Below are 17,381 nucleotides of genomic sequence, written 5' to 3'. Positions count from 1 at the left end.
AATAGAACTACCATGTGACCTGCAATCCCAGTCCTGGGCAAATACCCTGAGAAAACCATAATTCAAAAAGGGTCATGTACCACCATAACGTTCATTGCAGCTCTATTTACAATACTCAGGACATGGAAGCAACCTAAGTGTCCACTGACAGATGAATGGATAAAGAAGATGTGGCACATATATACAACGGAATATTACTCAGCCATAAAAAGAAACGAAATTGAGTTATTTGTAGTGAGTTGGATGGACCTAGAGTCTGTCATACAGAGTGAAGTAAGTCAGAAAGAGAAAAACAAATACCATAGGCTAACACATATATACGGAATCTAAAAAAAAAAAAAGGTTATGAAGAACCTAGGGGCAGGACAGGAATAAAGACGCAGACCTACTAGAGCATGGACTTGAGGACATGGGGAGGGGGAAGGGTAAGGTGGGACGAAATGAGAGAGCAGCATTGACATATATACACTACCAAATGTAAAATAGATAACTAGTGGGAAGCAGCTGCATAGCACAGGGAGATCAGCTTGGTGACTTATGACCACCTAGAGGGGTGGGATAGGGAGGGTGGGAGGGAGACGCAAGAGGGAGGGTATATGGGGATATATGTATACATGTAGCTGATTCACTTTGTTATACAGCAGAAACTAATGCAACATTGGAAAGCAATTAAACTCCAATAAAGATGTTTAAAAAATACACTATAAGGAATCAATAGCAGAATAACTGAGGCAGAAGAACAGTTAAGTGAGTTGGAAGATAGAATGGTGGAAATCACTGCCACAGAGCAGAATAAAGAATAAAGAATGAAAAGAATTGAGGACCATCTCAGAGACCTCTGGGACAACATTAAACACACCAACATTCAAATTATAGGGGTTCCAGAAAAAAAAGAGAAATAGAAAGGGTCTGAGAAAATATTTGAAGAGTTTATAGTCGAAAACTTCCCTAACATGGGAAAGGAAATAGTAAGTCAAGTCCAGGAAGTGTAGAGAGTCCCATACAGGATAAAACCAAGAAGAAACAATGCTGAGACACATATTAATCAAACTATCAAAAATTAAATACAAAGAAAAAATATTAAAAGAAGCAAGGGAAACCAACATATAACAACATACAAGGGAACATCCAGAAGGTTATCAGCTGATCTTTCAGCAGAAACTCTACAGGCCAGAGGAGTGGCAGGATATATTTAAAGTGATGAAAAGGAAAAATCTACAACCAAGATTACTCTACCCAGCAAGGATCTCATTCAGATTCAATGGAGAAATCAAAAGTTTTACAGACAAGCAAAAGCTAAGAGAATACAGCACCACCAGACCAGCTTTGCAACAAATGCTAAAAGAACTTCTCTAGTCAGGAAACACAAGTGAAGAAAAGGACCTACAAAAAGAAACCCAAAACAATTAAGAAAATGGTAATAGGAACAAACATATCAATAATTACCTTAAATGTAAATGGATTAAAGGCTCCAACCAAAAGACACAGACTGGCTTAATGAATACAAAAACAAGACCTGTATATATGTTGTCTATAAGAGATCCACTTCAGACCTGGGAACACATACAGACTGAAAGTGAGGGGATGGCAAAAGATATTCCATGCAAGTGGAAATCAAAAGAGAGTTGGAGTAGCAATACACATATCAGATAAAATAGACTTTAAAATAAAGACTGTCACAAGAGACAAGGAAGGATACTACATAATGAACAAGGGATCAATCCAAGAAGAAGATATAAAAATTGTAAATATTTATGCACCCAACATAGGAGCACCTCAATACATAAGGCAAATGCTAATAGCCATAAAATGGGAAATCGACAGTACCACAATAATAGTGGGGGACTTTAACTCTCCAGTTACACCAATGGATAGATCATGCAGACAGAAAATTAATAAGGAAACACAAGCCTTAAATGACACATTAGACCACATAGACTTAATTGATATTTCTGGGACATTCCATCCGAAAGCAACAGAATACAGTTTCTTCTCAAGTGCGCATGGAACATTCTACAGGGTAGATCACATCTTGGGTCTCAAAGCAAGCATCAGTAATTTAAGAAAATTGAAATCATATCAAGCATCTTTTCCAACCACAATGTTATGAGACTAGAAATCAATTACAGGAAAAAAAACTCTAAAAAACACAAACACATGGAGGCTAAACAATACGTTATTAAATAACGAAGAGCTCACTGAAGCTATCAAAGAGGAAATCAAAAAATACCTAGAAGCAAATGACAATGAAAACACGACAACCCGAAACCTATAGAATTCAGCAAAAGCAGTCCTAAGAAGGAAGTTTAAACCAATACAATCCTACGTCAAGAAACAAGAAAAATCTCAAATAAATAACCTAACCTTAAACCTAAAGCAACTACAGAAAGAAGACCAAATAAAACCCAAAGTTATTAGAAGAAATCATAAAGATCATAGCAGAAATAAATGAAATAGAAACAAAGAAAACAATAGTAAAGATCAATAAAACTAAAAGCTGGGTCTTTGAGAAGATACACAAAATTGATAAACCTTTAGCTAGACTCATCAAGATAAAGAGGGAGATTTTAATTTCAATAAAATTAGAAATGAAACTGAATGAAATTAGAAACGAAATTAGAAACGAAAAAGAAGTTACAACTGACACCACAGAAATACAAAGGATCATAAGAGACTCTTATGGGCGACTATATGCCAATAAAATGGACAACCTGGGAGAAATGGACAAATTCTTAGAAATGTACAACCTTCCAATACTGAACCAGGAAGAAATAGAAAATATGAACAGACCAATCACAAGTAATGAAATTGAAACTGTGATTAAAAACCTTCCAACAAACAAAAGTCCAGGACCAGATGGCTTCACCAGCGAATTTTATCAAACGTTTAGAGAAGAGCTAATACCTATCCTTCTCAAGCTCTTCCAAAAAATTGCAGAGGGAGGAACATTCCCAAACTCATTCTACAAGGCCATCATCACCCTGATACCAGAACCAGACAAAGATATCCCCAAAAAAGAAAATTACAGGCCAATTTCACTGATGAACATAGACGCAAAAATCCTCAACATAACACTAGCAAAGAGAATCCAACAACACATTAAAAGGATCATACACCATGATCAAGTGGGATTTATCCCAGGGATGCAAGGAATTTTTAATATTTGCAAATAAATCAGTGTGATACACCACATCAACAAATTGAAGAACAAAAACCATATGATCATCTCAATAGATGCAGAAAAAGCTTTTGACAAAATTCAACACCCATTTATGATAAAAACTCTCCAGAAAGTGGGCATACAGGGAACCTACCTCAATATAATAAAGGCTATATATGACCAAACCCACAGCAAACATTATTCTCAATGGTGAAAAACTGAAAGCATTTCCTCTAAAATCAGGAACAAGACAAGGGTCCCTACTTTTGCCACTACTATTCAACATAGTTTTGGAAGTCATAGCCATGGTAATTAGAGAAGAAAAAGAAATAAAAGGAATCCAAATTGGCAAAGAAGAAGTACAACTGTCACTGTTTGGAGATGACTTGATACTATACATAGAAAATCCTAACGATGCCACCAGAAAATTACTAAAGCTCATCAATGAATCTGGTAAAGTTGCAGGATAAAAATTAACACACAGAAATTTCTTGCAATCCTATACACTAACAACAAAAGATCAGAAACATAAATTAAGGAAACAATCTCATTTACCATTGCAATGAAAAGAATAAAATGCCTAGGAATAAACCTACCTAAGGAGGCAAAAGGCCTACATGCAGAAAAATATAAGATACTGATGAAAGAAATCAAAGACGACACAAACAGATGGAAAGTTATACCATGTACTTGGATTGGAAAAATCAGTACTGTGAAAATGACTATACTACCGAAAGCAATCTACAGATTCAATGCAATCCCTATCAAATTACCAATGGCATTTTTCACAGAACTAGAACAAAAATTTTACAATTTGTATGGAAACACAAAAGACCTCGTATAGCAAAAGCAATCTTGAGAATAAAAAGAAAAAGAGCTGGAGGAATCAGGTTCCCTGACTTCAGACTATACTACAGGACTAGAGTAATCAAGACACTATGGTACTGACACAAAAACAGAAATACAGATCAATGCAAGAGGATAGAAAGTCCAGAGATAAACCCAAGCACCTATGGTCACCTAATCTATGACACGGGAGGCAAGAATGTACAATGGAGAAAAGACAGCCTCTTCAATAAGTGGTGCTGGGAAAACTGGACAGCTACATATAAAAGAATGAAATTAGAACACTCCCTAACACCATGCACAAAAATAAACTCAAAATGGATTAAAGACCTAAATGTAAGGCCAGACACTATAAAACTCTTAGAGGAAAACATAGGCAGAACACTCTGATATAAATCACAGCAAGATCTTTTTTAACCCACCTCCTAGAGTAATGAGAATAAAAACAAAAATAAAGAAATGGGACCTAATTAAACTTAAAGCTTTTGCACAGCAAAGGAAACCATAAACAAGACGAAATGACAACCCTCAGGATGGGAGAAAATACTCGCAAACGAAGCAACTGACAAAGGATTAATCTCCCCAATATACAAACAGCTCATGCAGCTCAATATCAAAAATACGAACAACCCAATCCAAAAATGGGTGGAAGACCTAAATAGACATTTCTCTAAGGAAGACATACAGATGGCCAATGAACAGATGAAGAAATGCTCAACATCACTAATTATTAGAGAAATGTAAATCAAAACTACAATGAGATATCACCTCACCCTAGTCAGAATAGCCATCATCACAAAATCTACAAACAATAAATGCTGGAGAGGGTGTGCAGAAAAGGGAACCCTCTTGCACTGTTGGTGGGAATGTAAATTGATACAGCTACTATGGAAAGCAGTATGGAGGTTCCTTAAAAAGCTAAAAATAGAACTACCATGTGACCCAGCAATCCCACTACTGGGCATATACCCTTAGAAAACCATAATTCAAGAAGATGCATGCACCCAGTGTTCATTGCAGCACTATTTACAGTAACCGGGACATGGGAGAAACCTAAATGTCCATCAACAGAGAAATGGATAAAGAAGATGTGGTATATATATATACAATGGAATATTACTCAGCCATAAAAAGGAATGAAATTGGGTCATTTGTAGAGACATGGATGGACCTAGAGACTGTCATACATAGTGAAGTAAGTCAGAAAGAGAAAAACAAATACCATATATTAACGCATATATGTGGAATCTGAAAAAATTGGTATAGACAATCTTATTTACAAAGCAGAAATAGGTACAAAGTTGGGGGGGTGAATTGGGAGATTGCGATTGACACATATATACTATTGATACTATGTATAAAATAGATAACAAATGATAACCTAGTGTATAGCAAGGGAACTCTACCTAGTGCTCTCTGCTGATCTAAATGGGAAGGAAATCCAGAAAAGAGGGGATGTATGTATACATATAGCTGATTCACTTTGCTGTACAGCAGAAACTAACAGTTTTAAAGCAACTATACTCCAATAAAAATTTAAAAAAAAACAAAAAAACCTGCTGTTGCAGTCCTCCTCCAGGCCTCTGGCTTTCTGTGGCCTCTGTTCTCTGGGGCTATCCTGTTTAGAACATAAGGAAATTGGCCCACTCCGAAACTGAATACAAAGGAGCAAGGCCCCTTCTTTGCTTAATGTCCCCTGGCCCAGACCTTCTGACCCTAAATATCCCTTTCCTTCTTCTCACTACCTGCAGGAGAACAGAGACTCTGTGAGAGACCCTCGGGAGGAAGTGACACCCTAACTCCACCCACCATCTGCCCCCAATGCGTAGCAATTCCTATTTAAAAACTCAGTCCTTGACTCAAAGGGAGGTTTGTGAGCTCCTGCCAAGAGCTGTAAATATTTCAACATGCCTTGTTTCCTTGAATGTATATGACCTGGGATCTGGCCCCTCCTCTCCCTGGGCTCCTAGAGAATTGAGGAACAAAGAAAACACGGCCAGTCCTTAGCTACAGGATACCCGGGTAAAACTGCAGAAGAATACAGAGGAGAGATGGGGAAGAGATGGCGTGGGGAGGTGGAAGGTGGGGAGGAGGGGTTGATTCCTCTTCCAGAAATATTTAGAGAAATGTGTAGCAGCTCACTTTCTAGGAGCTGGAAAAGGTTACTGGATGATGATGATGATGATGATAATAATAATAATAATACCAACCCCTTCACAACTTACAAATGTCTTTCACATACAGAATCTCATGTGACCCTTCATAGTCCTATAAAAGTAAATGCTGTCAATCTCCCTATGAAGATGAGAACACTGAAGCCTTGAAAGGTTATGTGACTTATTCAGGCTAACCAACTAAAAAGAGACAGTTTCTCTGGCCCTTTTTTGGACCCAAGGACCATGACTCTGGGTAGAGTAAGGTGGGTGGTTAGAAGAGTATGTCATGTATCACAAGACTGTGAGACTTTTGTTTACTAAATCCTTTCTTGGTCATCTCTTTTTATCCCTTAGTCATAAGGATGCCCTGAGGCTACAGGAATGGAAAACTCTGCAGCAGTCTTCCTTGGTAGCTGCGCCTCTCCCATCTTTAGTATGTATTAGGTGATATCTAAAGGCAGGAATTCTGGTCTCATACTCTCTGGGTTCAAATCTTGGCTCTGCTATTATTTGCTATATGAGCTAAGCAAGCTACTTAACTTCTGTGCATCTTTCTCTTTATCTGTGAAATGGAGGAAATAATAGTACCTGCCTCATAGAGTTGTTCAGAATTTAAATGGGTTGGTACATGTAAAGTGCTTAACATAATGCCTAGCACAGAATTAATTGCTAAATGCTAAATAAATGTTAGCAATTTCTATTGTTATTATTACTATTATTATTATTATTATTATTAGGGTGCTTGATGGAAGCAAGAGGCTAAATGTCAAAGAAATAACACTGTGGAAGAGCAGCTATCACTAGGCTGTATGCTTCATGTCTTTTCCCCCGTAAAAGGGAAAGCTTATAGGGAGTCATCTCCATACTTCTACCCAGTCCTCTTGGGATCAGTGGCAACCCCACATGAGGGGCATGGGTGATGAACAGAAGGAGAGTTCTTTTCTTTGTGAGAAGCTCAGTTACCTAAACAGGTGACTGAACTTGTGACCTGAGTCTCATAGGCACCATGTTCTAAGCAACTGTGCTAATTGGCCCAGAGAGACATCACACACCCAGCTATACACACGTACACACAGGTCTGGACACATGGGTGCATGCACATACCCTTCCAGCCTGGGTAAGAAGGTGGGTGGACAGATCCACAGGATAAATTAGACAAGGAGACTGTGTGGGGACTGCGAGTTTAGTGACATTTCCTTTCCTTTTTTCCCTTCAGCTGCATGGAAGCAGGGAAGCAACTAACCTGGGAGTTTCACTTCCTCCCTCTCCATCCTCACTGAAAGCACTTTTGACTCTAGTTAGGACATGGGTGTCTGTCTCCTTCCCCCTCTGACTCCTCTACAATCAATTCTGCAGTATTTTTTGGCAAGAAGAGAGATGATAGGGGCTCAAAATAGAATGAAGAGTTCTATTCTATTGAGGACCCCTGAAGCTACTGGAAACCAACCTGAAGTCTCTGGAAGTTCAGTTGGCTGAGGAATTGAGGGACAACAATAGTGAGGATTTGAAGAGAAAGGGTGCAACTGACCAGGACATCTGTTGAATACTATTGAGTAAGACCTGCTACAATGCTATCTCTTTGACTGGGGTCCTGGGGCTGTGAAAAAAGGAGGTGTGGAAATGATGAAAAGGGTTTCATAGCAGCTATCTTACTGCAAAAATCCAGAGGTGATAGCTTCTACACTCTTGAGTGCTTCACAGGAAGTCACCCTTCCCCAAGAAAGTGGAGAATAAGAGAGGAGAAAGGGGAAAAGGGAAAAGATACTTCCACAAGATGTGTGGGAATGGGCCTGAGATCCAGTCTGGAGTGAGGCCTGTACAACATCCAAACCCCAGTTGTTCCTCTAATTGAATGAGGGAAAGAAGAAGAGAGAACAATACTGGGAGCAAAGGGATGGCATATGAGCAGAGGTATTACAGATGCACTGTGAAAATAGGAGGAGCCAAGAAAATGTGTGGTTGGGACAGCCAGTTTTAGTCCTTCTTCTACCAACCCTAGAAAAAAGCAAGCAAGAGAATAGAGAAAGACAAGACTTCCAGGGTGAAGAAGCATGTACTTCCTCAAGCCACCCAAGCAGGCCACATTCCCTACCCACAAAATAAGTGCCAAGTGATTTCACATTAGTAATCACAGTACCTTGACTTCAAGGCAAATGATTAAACATCCCTAGGCTTAGTCCTCTGTTACCCTTAAAACGGGAGAGGGCTGGAGTATCCTAAACCCTCTTCCCAATAACCTTTGAATACCAAGAGGGATGCAGGATAAGGAGAGGATGGAAGCAGAAAGAAACTTACAATAAATGTTTCCAAGCCCCACTGTTGAGGAGTTGCAAAGAGTCCATGCCAAGAGGTACAATCCAGGCTGGCCATATTCTCTCCAACACTCTTACCTAACAAGTTTCCCAATCTGGGCCCTTTGCACTAGTCCCCCACAACCCCTACAGAAGCTTCTGTTACATTAAACCTAATTCTGTAAACAGAGGAGAAAAGACTTTTTTCAGATAGAATACTCATAATCCATGGCTTGAGGTGTAGAGTGTGTATGTGTATGTGTGTGTGCGTGTGTGTGTGTTTTATGAATAAAGATTTTTCTCTAAGGTTTACTCATTCAATCCCAGGTGAAATAATTCCTTTCAAAACAGGAAATACCACTCCATCTTTCACACAATCTGAAAAGAGTAAATGATTCTTTCTTTTCAAAATGCAATAAAACAAAAAGATGTTGATGGGAAAAGCAGCATACCCTCCTGGGAAACTGGTCTGCTCAAAAGGTCCAGATGACATCCTTTATATATTTCTGTAAATGTTGATAGTCCGTTTGTTTACTCTTCATGGCACTGCAGGAAATATTTCCAAAGCAAGTATAAATTCAGGGAAAAGGAGAGGGAGCTCTGTGCCTGCTACTTCAGGAGCCACACTCTCAGCTAAGCCCTGAGTGAAGCTGAAGTTGCCCAGAAATTGTGGATACTCAATATGGCCTTCTCTAGGATGGCAAGCAGCAGCCCTCTCATACCCACTACAAGGCAGCAGCCCTTAGCCAGCTATAAAGATGCCCTGTCTGAAGCCTCCTGAAGGAAAACACTGTATTGCACTTAGGAATCTTGGTTTACTCTTCTATCCTGAAGTAACAGCAAACCAAGATCATACTAACCATGCATTTCTGAGAAATGAGAATGAGCTGTGGAAAATTAAGTTTCAGGAGAGGGGTCCAAACTGAGGCTTAAGGCAATGCTTGCAGTTTAATGCTTTTTAGAAACAGGCTCAAATGCTGGGAAACAGCAGCATACAGAACTACTCTGCTAGCCTGCAGCAGGCCAAGTTGAGGGAATTCTCTTGGAGGCCCAATTCTATGCTAAGCAGGACATTCTGGGAGAAGCATTGTGGATGTGAAGTTGCCTTTACACACTGGGTTAAAAAAAAAGTGGATCTTTTCAACCACATCAGTACATATGAGTTAGCCCCATAGTCTTTTAATACACATGGAGAAATGATGTCTACATGGTTTTCCATTGCTTTCCCAATCTCCTCCCAACCCATCCACACCCTCATTCAGGCAGATTAACATATTTCCATTTGTCTGAATGAGTCAAAATTTATGCCAAGTGAATAGTAAAGAATAAAATATCACATAATTTTAGAAGGATAGAACAGCAGAGCTAAGAAGTTTATCTAATCAAACCCTTTCACTTTACAGATAGATAAACTGAGGTACAGAGAGGTAAAGTGCCTGCTCAAAGTCACAGAGCAAGTCAGGGGCACAAGTTGTCTAGCTTCTAGTCACTGCCTAGTTGGTATTACTGAGATCACCAGCCCATTGGGATCCAGATTTAGACTTAGAATGAGCACTCGAGGCTACTGGACAGTGAGCCAGGGATCCAACTTCAATTGGCTACTCCAGCTCAAACAAGCATCCCCCTAGTTAGCTTCCAAGTACCCCAACCTCTCCTCCTCATCCCCTCCGGTATGAGTCAAGGTCTCAGTTTTGGACCTAGCTTGGTTGGAGAGAAGTCAGAGGAGTGACTTGAAAGATGCCTGGCCAATGGCCCTGTGGCCTAAAGCGCCATAGCAGGCTCTGAGCCAACCTTCTCTGGACAGTAAGCAAAAGCCTGCAGCCAAAGGCAAGACATTGGCAGATTTGCTCAAAAGATACCTGGCTCTCAAAGTCAGCAATTTAGTGGTGAGCCCAGTGAGACACTGAACTAAGCAATGAAAGCCCCTAAAATGGGGAAGAGAAAGATAGCTTAAACTGTCCCTGGCCCCACCTATCTTTGGGACTCTTTGCCCAAAGGCAGATTGTATCATTTATCCCATGCCTAGAAAATTCTGTCTCCATCAGAGTGGCCCATGAGCCTGAACTATCTTGTGCCCAATAATGAACCTTCCTGACCATTATTACCCCTTTCCCCAGGTGGTGAGAGACACAGCCCCACACTCCTCACCTGGGAGCCTACAAGGGTCATGCTTATAAACTGCCCAGGAAAAGATGCCTCCCATCATATTTTATGGCTCAGTGCTAGACTGGCAGTCAAGGTGGAAAGTGCAGGGTACTGGGTTTACTCTGCAGCACCTTCAAAAAGACCTAAGCTTGGAGCCAATGTTAAAAACTCTGACTTGTTCTGCCTTGTCTTCTGGACCCCCAACCCTAACCTTGCCCCAGCTCCAACTCATTTAGGGTTCCAGTAATGATCTGAGGCCTGCAATCAATGCTACCTTGCTCTTTCTTTCCTCCAAAATGCTCCCCTCTCATGCCAGGAAGCCATGATATACTTTCCACCAAATTGTTGGGTTGCCCATGTCCTGTCTGCTGCTTGGTCTGGGTTGGGGGAACTCCTAAATTTCCCACAAGCTCTACAAAAGTATAGGCTCATTCCTCTCTTGATTTTTTCCATTTTTCCCTAAATCGGACCTTGGTCACTTGCCTCCATCTCAAGAACCTTTTGTCTGCCAGTCATCCCAGGCCTAAGGCCCAGGGAAAGTTGGTTTCCTTTTCAAAATGGGTGAAGAGAAAGGACAAGACACACTGCCACCATAGAATTATACGCACCACAGAGTTCACAAAGACTGGACATTGCATGCTCTAGAATGGCCTGCATTCCACTTCCCTTCTACTCTCCATGGTTTTTTCACATGACCAGAGACCCCTCTGATGTGGAGTTAGCCCCCAGACATCAAAACAACCTTTCTCTGGGGCACCCTCACAATAGTCCCAGTCATCTGCAGAGCCTTAGACCCATTAAGCCAATCAGCACAGCTTTAGGACTGTGAAGATATTAGGCCTAGCCAAAGAGAATTTGGGTTGTGGGGTGCCTCCAAATATTAAATTCATAGATTTCTAGAGATGTAAGGCATGTCAGACATTAATAGAAATGGACAATGCACCAACCTCCTTGACTGTGGGAGTGTATATTCTGTGTTCCTCAGAATGGCTATTGGGCAAACACTGGCTGACAAACAGCAAGCTTCTACTGGCTTATTCTATCCCTTTGAGACACCAGTGCTGTGGCATAGGTAGCTGAGAAATTTTGAGTAAACGGCAGAAAGTGTGTGGAGACAGAGGCACATTTGGAATCTCAGGACCTGAATGGTTGCTTGGAAAAGCTGAGGGGCTCAAAAAAGGTAGTGGTGAGGATGAGATTTTCTAGGAACTCAGGAGTGTAGTGGGGTGTTCCTTACTTTTTTAAAATAAAAATTGAGGTGTTTCCCAGAGCCTCCAGTATCAAAAATAACTTTCATGAATTCAAGACACATACAGCAAGGACCCAAGCCAAAGTGGTCTGTGACCCTGGGGACATACCAAATTCCTTTCTATCCTTTCCTGACCTATACTCACCATAATTTAAACTGGTAACCCCAGCCCCTCAATGGACCTAGTCTGTGTCAGAACACACACCAGCCACACCTCTGCACAGCTCACTGCTACCCCCCCTTCCCAGCTGCACTGTGAGGTCTTGACCGGAAAGTCTCAGCCAGCCCTCCCCCTGAGTCCCCTATGATCACCTACTTTGAAGTTTGTTCCCCAGCAGTGAACCTCTTCCTGGTAAAATAGTGGTTTTTCCAAGTTTTATTACACACTCCTAAGGCCCCAGCTCTAGGCCTGCTCACATCACATGAATGCCAGGGCCTAGCTTCAGCCCATCCCCCATTACCTCCCATGAAGTTTTACCCAGACTTTGCCACTGACCCCGAAGGCCAACAGCCTGCCTTTAACCACAGGGCAATGCTCAGCAGGTGCCCTCCAAGGTAACCTAGGCAACAGCCAGAGGCCCTACACTGGCTTCCTTCCCAAGAGCCCCTGAACTGCATCAAAGCAGGGAAAATGTAGTCCCAGGGGTGAGTGTGACAGTGACCTTCCGCCCAAATGTTGTTCCACACAGTCAGGGACCGCCTCCACTCAGGCGTCAACGCAGCCTGGGCAGTCCTGAGATTGCCTTGGACAGCCATTGCCGCACACTTGAACTTTCAAGTGGGGCCCCGCACACTAGAACGCCAATGGATCACAAGGTCAGAGGCACCAAGAGTCCCAAAACCTCTTAAAGGGCAGCCTAGCAAACTAAAAAAAGAAAAAAAAGAAAAAAAAAAAAAGAAAAAAAAGAGTCCTTGGTTGAGAGCCGTAGGAGAGGCTCTCTAAGGGCCCAGGGAATCCACAGGTGGATGCCCCAGAATTCAAGGCTTCTATTCACTAAATGATTCCCAGGCTCCCTCAAAGAGCAGCAGAAGTACGTGTTTGGGGGTGGCGAGAGGAGGGAACCCTTCAGTCCCAGGGCAACACTTATTCTGAGCTGCGTTTTAAAAAGCCACGTATTCTAAGCTGCAAACTTGCGGCGGGTCTCGAGTGGAGCTGTCCTGAGGAGCCACAAGAGGGAGTGAGCCCTGAGGAAGACGGCATCCCAAGCCCCTCGGCTCGCTCTCGAGACTCCTCATGAGAACGGCTGAGGGGCTTCGCCGGCGGCTTGCTGAGAAAGCGGGATGGCTACTTTGACTTCTCCGAGTCCACAGGCAGGCTCAACGGGAGGAGCGCACAAGCCTGTGGTCCTGTGGCCGCGGGCCTGAAGAGCGAGAGCTATGCCCCCAGCCCTGCTTGTCTTAGGGAAGAAGACCAAGTCAGCACCACACGAAGGCAGGAGGGGTGGAGGCCGGCATTCCGGCTAAAGACTAACGAGGCACCCAGCGGATAGCGGAGAGGCGCGGGGCGCCAGGCAGGGCAAGGCTGAGATTGGGGGCGGTGCGAAGTGAGCCTCAGGGCCCAGTCTGCCAGCCGCCTCACGCCTCTCTGGCAGGAGACCGCGGAGACTGCCTCCCTGCCTGCTTTGGGGTTCAGCTCAGAGGGCACAGAGATCCGCTCGCTCCCTCAGAGTGGCAGAGGACGGCCGGGCCCGGTTGGGCCGTAACCACGGCGGGCAAATAGACGCGCGCACACCCCCCACTCGCACTCCTTCCCTCCCTTCCTCTCTCTCCTGCAGATACACACGCCTGCCATGTGTTAGAGTCTTCGCTCAGTCACCAGGATTCCTAAAGTGTTTCTGACAGAAAACACCTCCGCTCCCCGTACAGGAACAGGGGCTGCTGAGGAGATCTGCGGTACAGTGTTTCTCTCAAAGTCCTCCCAACCTCCAAACTCTCTCCTCTCTCCATGTCTTCGCACTCCACCCACCCCCGCAAAATAACCAAAAAACAAAAACACCACAACAACATTCTGCAAATATTTTCCCCCAGTACACACGCTCAGAGTACTTTAAACAAACCCGAAAGGTGCGTCTGGATATGTCCCAGAGCAAAAAAGTTCATTCCTTGCGTATGATCAACGAAGGTCCCAGGTCCCACCCCCGGGACTTCTTGCGCCTAGTCTCCACAGCCGAGGCTGCCCAGAGCCCGGCAACCGGCGCTCTAGCAGCGCCACGGGCAAGGGGCAAGGGGGAGGAGTCCAAGCGGCGCGCTAGAGAGGTGCCTCGGACCAGGAGGTATAGGATCGGCGGCAGCCGGAGCGGACACCTTTGCCTAGAATGCCAGGTGGGGCGCGCGGAGCCGCTCACCTGCTTGGAACTCCACTTGGCGATTTTTCTCTCTTTCCTCCTGCAGCAACATGGAGTAGAGAATCCCGAAGGAGTTCTGGATGCCAAAGATGGAGCCGTTGCACCAGGTGGCAGCGAAGACCACCATCCAGCCGAAGCCACCTTCGGGGGGCTGGAAGCCGCGCGCGGTGCCGCGGGTCTCCACGGTGGGCGTGGGCTCGGGTTCGTGCACCGGCTCAGGCTCAAACTCCAGCTCCGGCAGTGGTGCAGGGTCCGGTAAGGGCTGGGGCTCCGGCTGGGGCTCTGGCTGGGGCTCGGGTGGGGGTACTGGCACGGGCTCGGGCTCGGGCTCCGGCTCCGGCTCCGGCTCTGGCTCGGGGCTACCCACCCGCTCCTGCTGTTCCTGGTCTGCCTCCCGCCAGGGCCCCTTAGCTTCCTCGCTCGCCGGGCTTTGCAGCGCCATCGCGGCCGGGGGACTGTGGCTGCTCGGGCCGGAGGAGCCGCTGTGTGGCTGGTACTTGTTTCTGCTACTGCTGCTCCAAGCGCTGCTACTGCTGCCTCCTCCTCCCGGCTCCGCGCCCCAGCTGGCCAGCCTGTCCCGAGACAGACGGTCCCTCGAGCCCTCTCCTCCTCCTCCCCCATCCCCCCTCCTCCTCTCCCCATGTCATCTCTCTCCTCCCCCTCCTCCTCCTCTCCCTTCCCCCCAACCTCTTCCTCCCTCAACAGGCAGCCGCTACAGCCTCTCTCTTCTCCCCAGCCCTTCCTCCTCCTCCTCACACTCGCCTACCTACTCAATCCGCAGCTGTCTCCCTCAACTCCCTTTCCAAACTACTGAATCCTGTTCTCCTTGTCCAGAAGCCCAGTAGAGGGATAGTTAAAATGGAAAAAGGAGAGCATAAACTATCCTGTTCCCCTGCCCTCTCCTCCCTGCAGGCTCCAAACGAGCATTGATCAACCCAGAACCCCCAGGGAAGACCCTGCCTGTCCTTTGCTCCCACTCTCTCCTTTCTCACAAGTAGCCTGGAACTGGGGTGGCCCCAGGGACCCCAGGACGAGAGGTGGCCCTTGAGAGACCCCACCCCGCCCTCAGTAGTGCCTATGCCCCCCTTGGGTTTGAGGGGGACTTGGAAGGGACACCCAAGCTTGGACAGAGGGTGGGCACAGTCTTCTCGAGCCCGGGGGCTCAGCCCCCCACAGTCCTGCGCAACAGCCCCCCCATCCCCGTCTCTCCCCCTCCACCCCCGCCCTTCCCGGCAAATCCCTGGCGGGGCACGGATGGGAGGAGGCGGCCCGGCAGCGAGGCCCGCCTCTCCGGGCAGTCAATCAGGGCTTTGTTTGCGCCAACCTGGAGCCCAGAGGAGCCGTAGAGGGCCGGGTCTGGGCCGGGGGCCGGGCCAGGTAGGGAGGGAGGTGCAGTGGCACCGGAGGGAGCCGGGCCCGGGCGGGGCGGGAGCCAGAGCTCAGCTCAGGCTCCTCCCGGCTCTCTGTCCCGCATTGGGGAACTGGGAGTCAGGGCCAGGTCGAGCCGCCAGTTCGGGCAAGGGCCGCTCAGCCCCCAACATCCCAGCTGGGCTGGTCCCCCGGGCCTCCGCCGCGGCTTTTCGGGCGCTCGGGAACTCGGCCGAGGCGCTAGCGGAGGGATGTCTTCCCAGCACCCACCGCGCCCTTCCGCCCACCTCGGGCATAGAGACACCAGAATCCCGGTGAATGTCCCAGACTAAGGCCCTAGCCCCGCGAGGGTAAGGGAGAGTTTGCTCCCTACGGAGTGCGCGGCTCCCGGGAGGCGGGAGGGGTGATCTGCCCTGCGGGCGGCTGGGCTCCCTGCCGCAGTGCACGGCTGTTTCCAGCCTCAGCCCTCGGGGCCGGCCCCAGCGATCCCGGGAAGCTCTGCCTCCCCTTAGGGCCCGCGCTTCTAATGCACTAATCATGAGTTCGTGGTGTGGTTACCAAGCTACTTCGCTCCCCACCAGCGGGCGGGCAAGCGCCAAGCCCTTTCTACCCAGCATCTCATTAACCTTCTTGCTGGGTGAAAAGACTGCATGGCAGGTGAAAATGCAGCTCAGGGCTGTGCCAGATGCCCAGGAACACAGTCATTAAGCACCTGAACGCGGGCTGAGCTGAGCGGGAGGGTAGAGGTGTCCCAAGTAGCTTGCCATGCCGTGAAAGGAATCGGCCATAATTCACAAATCACGGGGGCCATGTCAGTCAGCAAAGCAGGCATTGCTAGAGGAATAGAGCATTCCCTTATTGCCCGGAGGTGAGTATTTTTATCACCTGCTTTTTCCAAGCAGGAAGGCAGAGGCTCAACGAAATCAAGGCGTTTATTAGCCGAAGGTCCTGGGAAGAGTCAAGTACAAGGTGGAATTCAAGTCAGACTCTCGTGCTCCCTGAGCTTCAACACAGGCGGCTGGGGCTTGGTGCTCCCCGGAAGAGGGACAGAGGAAGGAAAGGCAGGATGTGGCTGAGTTATCACAGTAGGCTTCCGGAGCACATAGTGGCCTAGATGGGCCTTGAATCTTGAGAAGGATTTTAACAGGCTGTGGGTGGAGGTTGGGTGTCCCTACCTAAGAAGGACAAAACAAAGAGGCATGGAAGGACTCTACTCATAGGAAGAGGTAAGTGAAAGCTAATCAGGCCAAAAAGTTAATATGTATGCTGCCTCTCCCAGGAAACGTTTGCATTTTAATAAAAATCCACAATGCTTCAGTCATGAGGAGTGACAAATCATAGACAGTATGGGCACTGGGGCTTAAGGTTTGCTTTTTAGTCAGCGGTTTCACAGGACCAACTGTTGTCCTAGGGGAGCACTAGCCTTGGCTTCCATTTGCAGGGAACCTGATTAAGACCCTGAAAAAGGTTATTTCCAACCCCAGAATTAGGAATAGACCCTGAAGTCTTGCAGCCCTTCTCGGACTCCTACTGTCTAAATTCTGTTCTAGTTTGAATGTCTTTTTTAGAGTACTGGAGTGGGGGGTGTGATGACACTCACTGAGAAACTCTTGTGAGCCTAGTACTATGCTAGCCCTTTACAAACATGATCTCATATAATCTTCATAACAATCCTATAAGATTGGGATGATTTGTCCCTGTCTTATAAGTGAGGAAACAGAGGCTCTGAAAGGTTAACTCAGTTGTTTAAGTCTACCAAGCCACCAAGAGGCAGAATAGGAATCTTTGCTCATTTGTGTGAGCAAATTATGTGCTCCATCC

The 17,381-nt window shown here is 46.0% G+C and overlaps 1 protein-coding gene across 2 annotated transcripts in view; it reads right to left on the bottom strand.

Moving 5' to 3' along the window:
- Window positions 1–15,943, bottom strand: part of SLC16A2 (solute carrier family 16 member 2) — a 118,496-nt gene extending 102,553 nt beyond the window's left edge. Inside the window, exons 1-2 of one of the 2 annotated variants that reach the window (XM_068533248.1) lie at window positions 15,934–15,943; window positions 14,193–14,764 (exon numbers count right to left, since the gene is read on the bottom strand). In XM_068533248.1, the coding sequence (XP_068389349.1) occupies window positions 14,193–14,634 (442 nt within the window). In that variant the 5' untranslated portion in view covers window positions 14,635–14,764; window positions 15,934–15,943. Of the gene's footprint in view, window positions 1–14,192; window positions 14,765–15,933 lie in introns of those variants that run through there. The other variant, XM_068533247.1, reaches the window with a different exon arrangement.
- Window positions 15,944–17,381: the final 1,438 nt, after the last annotated feature.

The sequence above is a fragment of the Eschrichtius robustus genome, chromosome X (genome assembly GCF_028021215.1).
Source record: "Eschrichtius robustus isolate mEscRob2 chromosome X, mEscRob2.pri, whole genome shotgun sequence".
In the NCBI taxonomy this organism is placed as follows: domain Eukaryota; kingdom Metazoa; phylum Chordata; class Mammalia; order Artiodactyla; family Eschrichtiidae; genus Eschrichtius; species Eschrichtius robustus.
The sequence above is the reverse complement of the archived record's forward strand: the minus strand, read 5'-3'. Positions and strand labels throughout refer to the sequence as shown.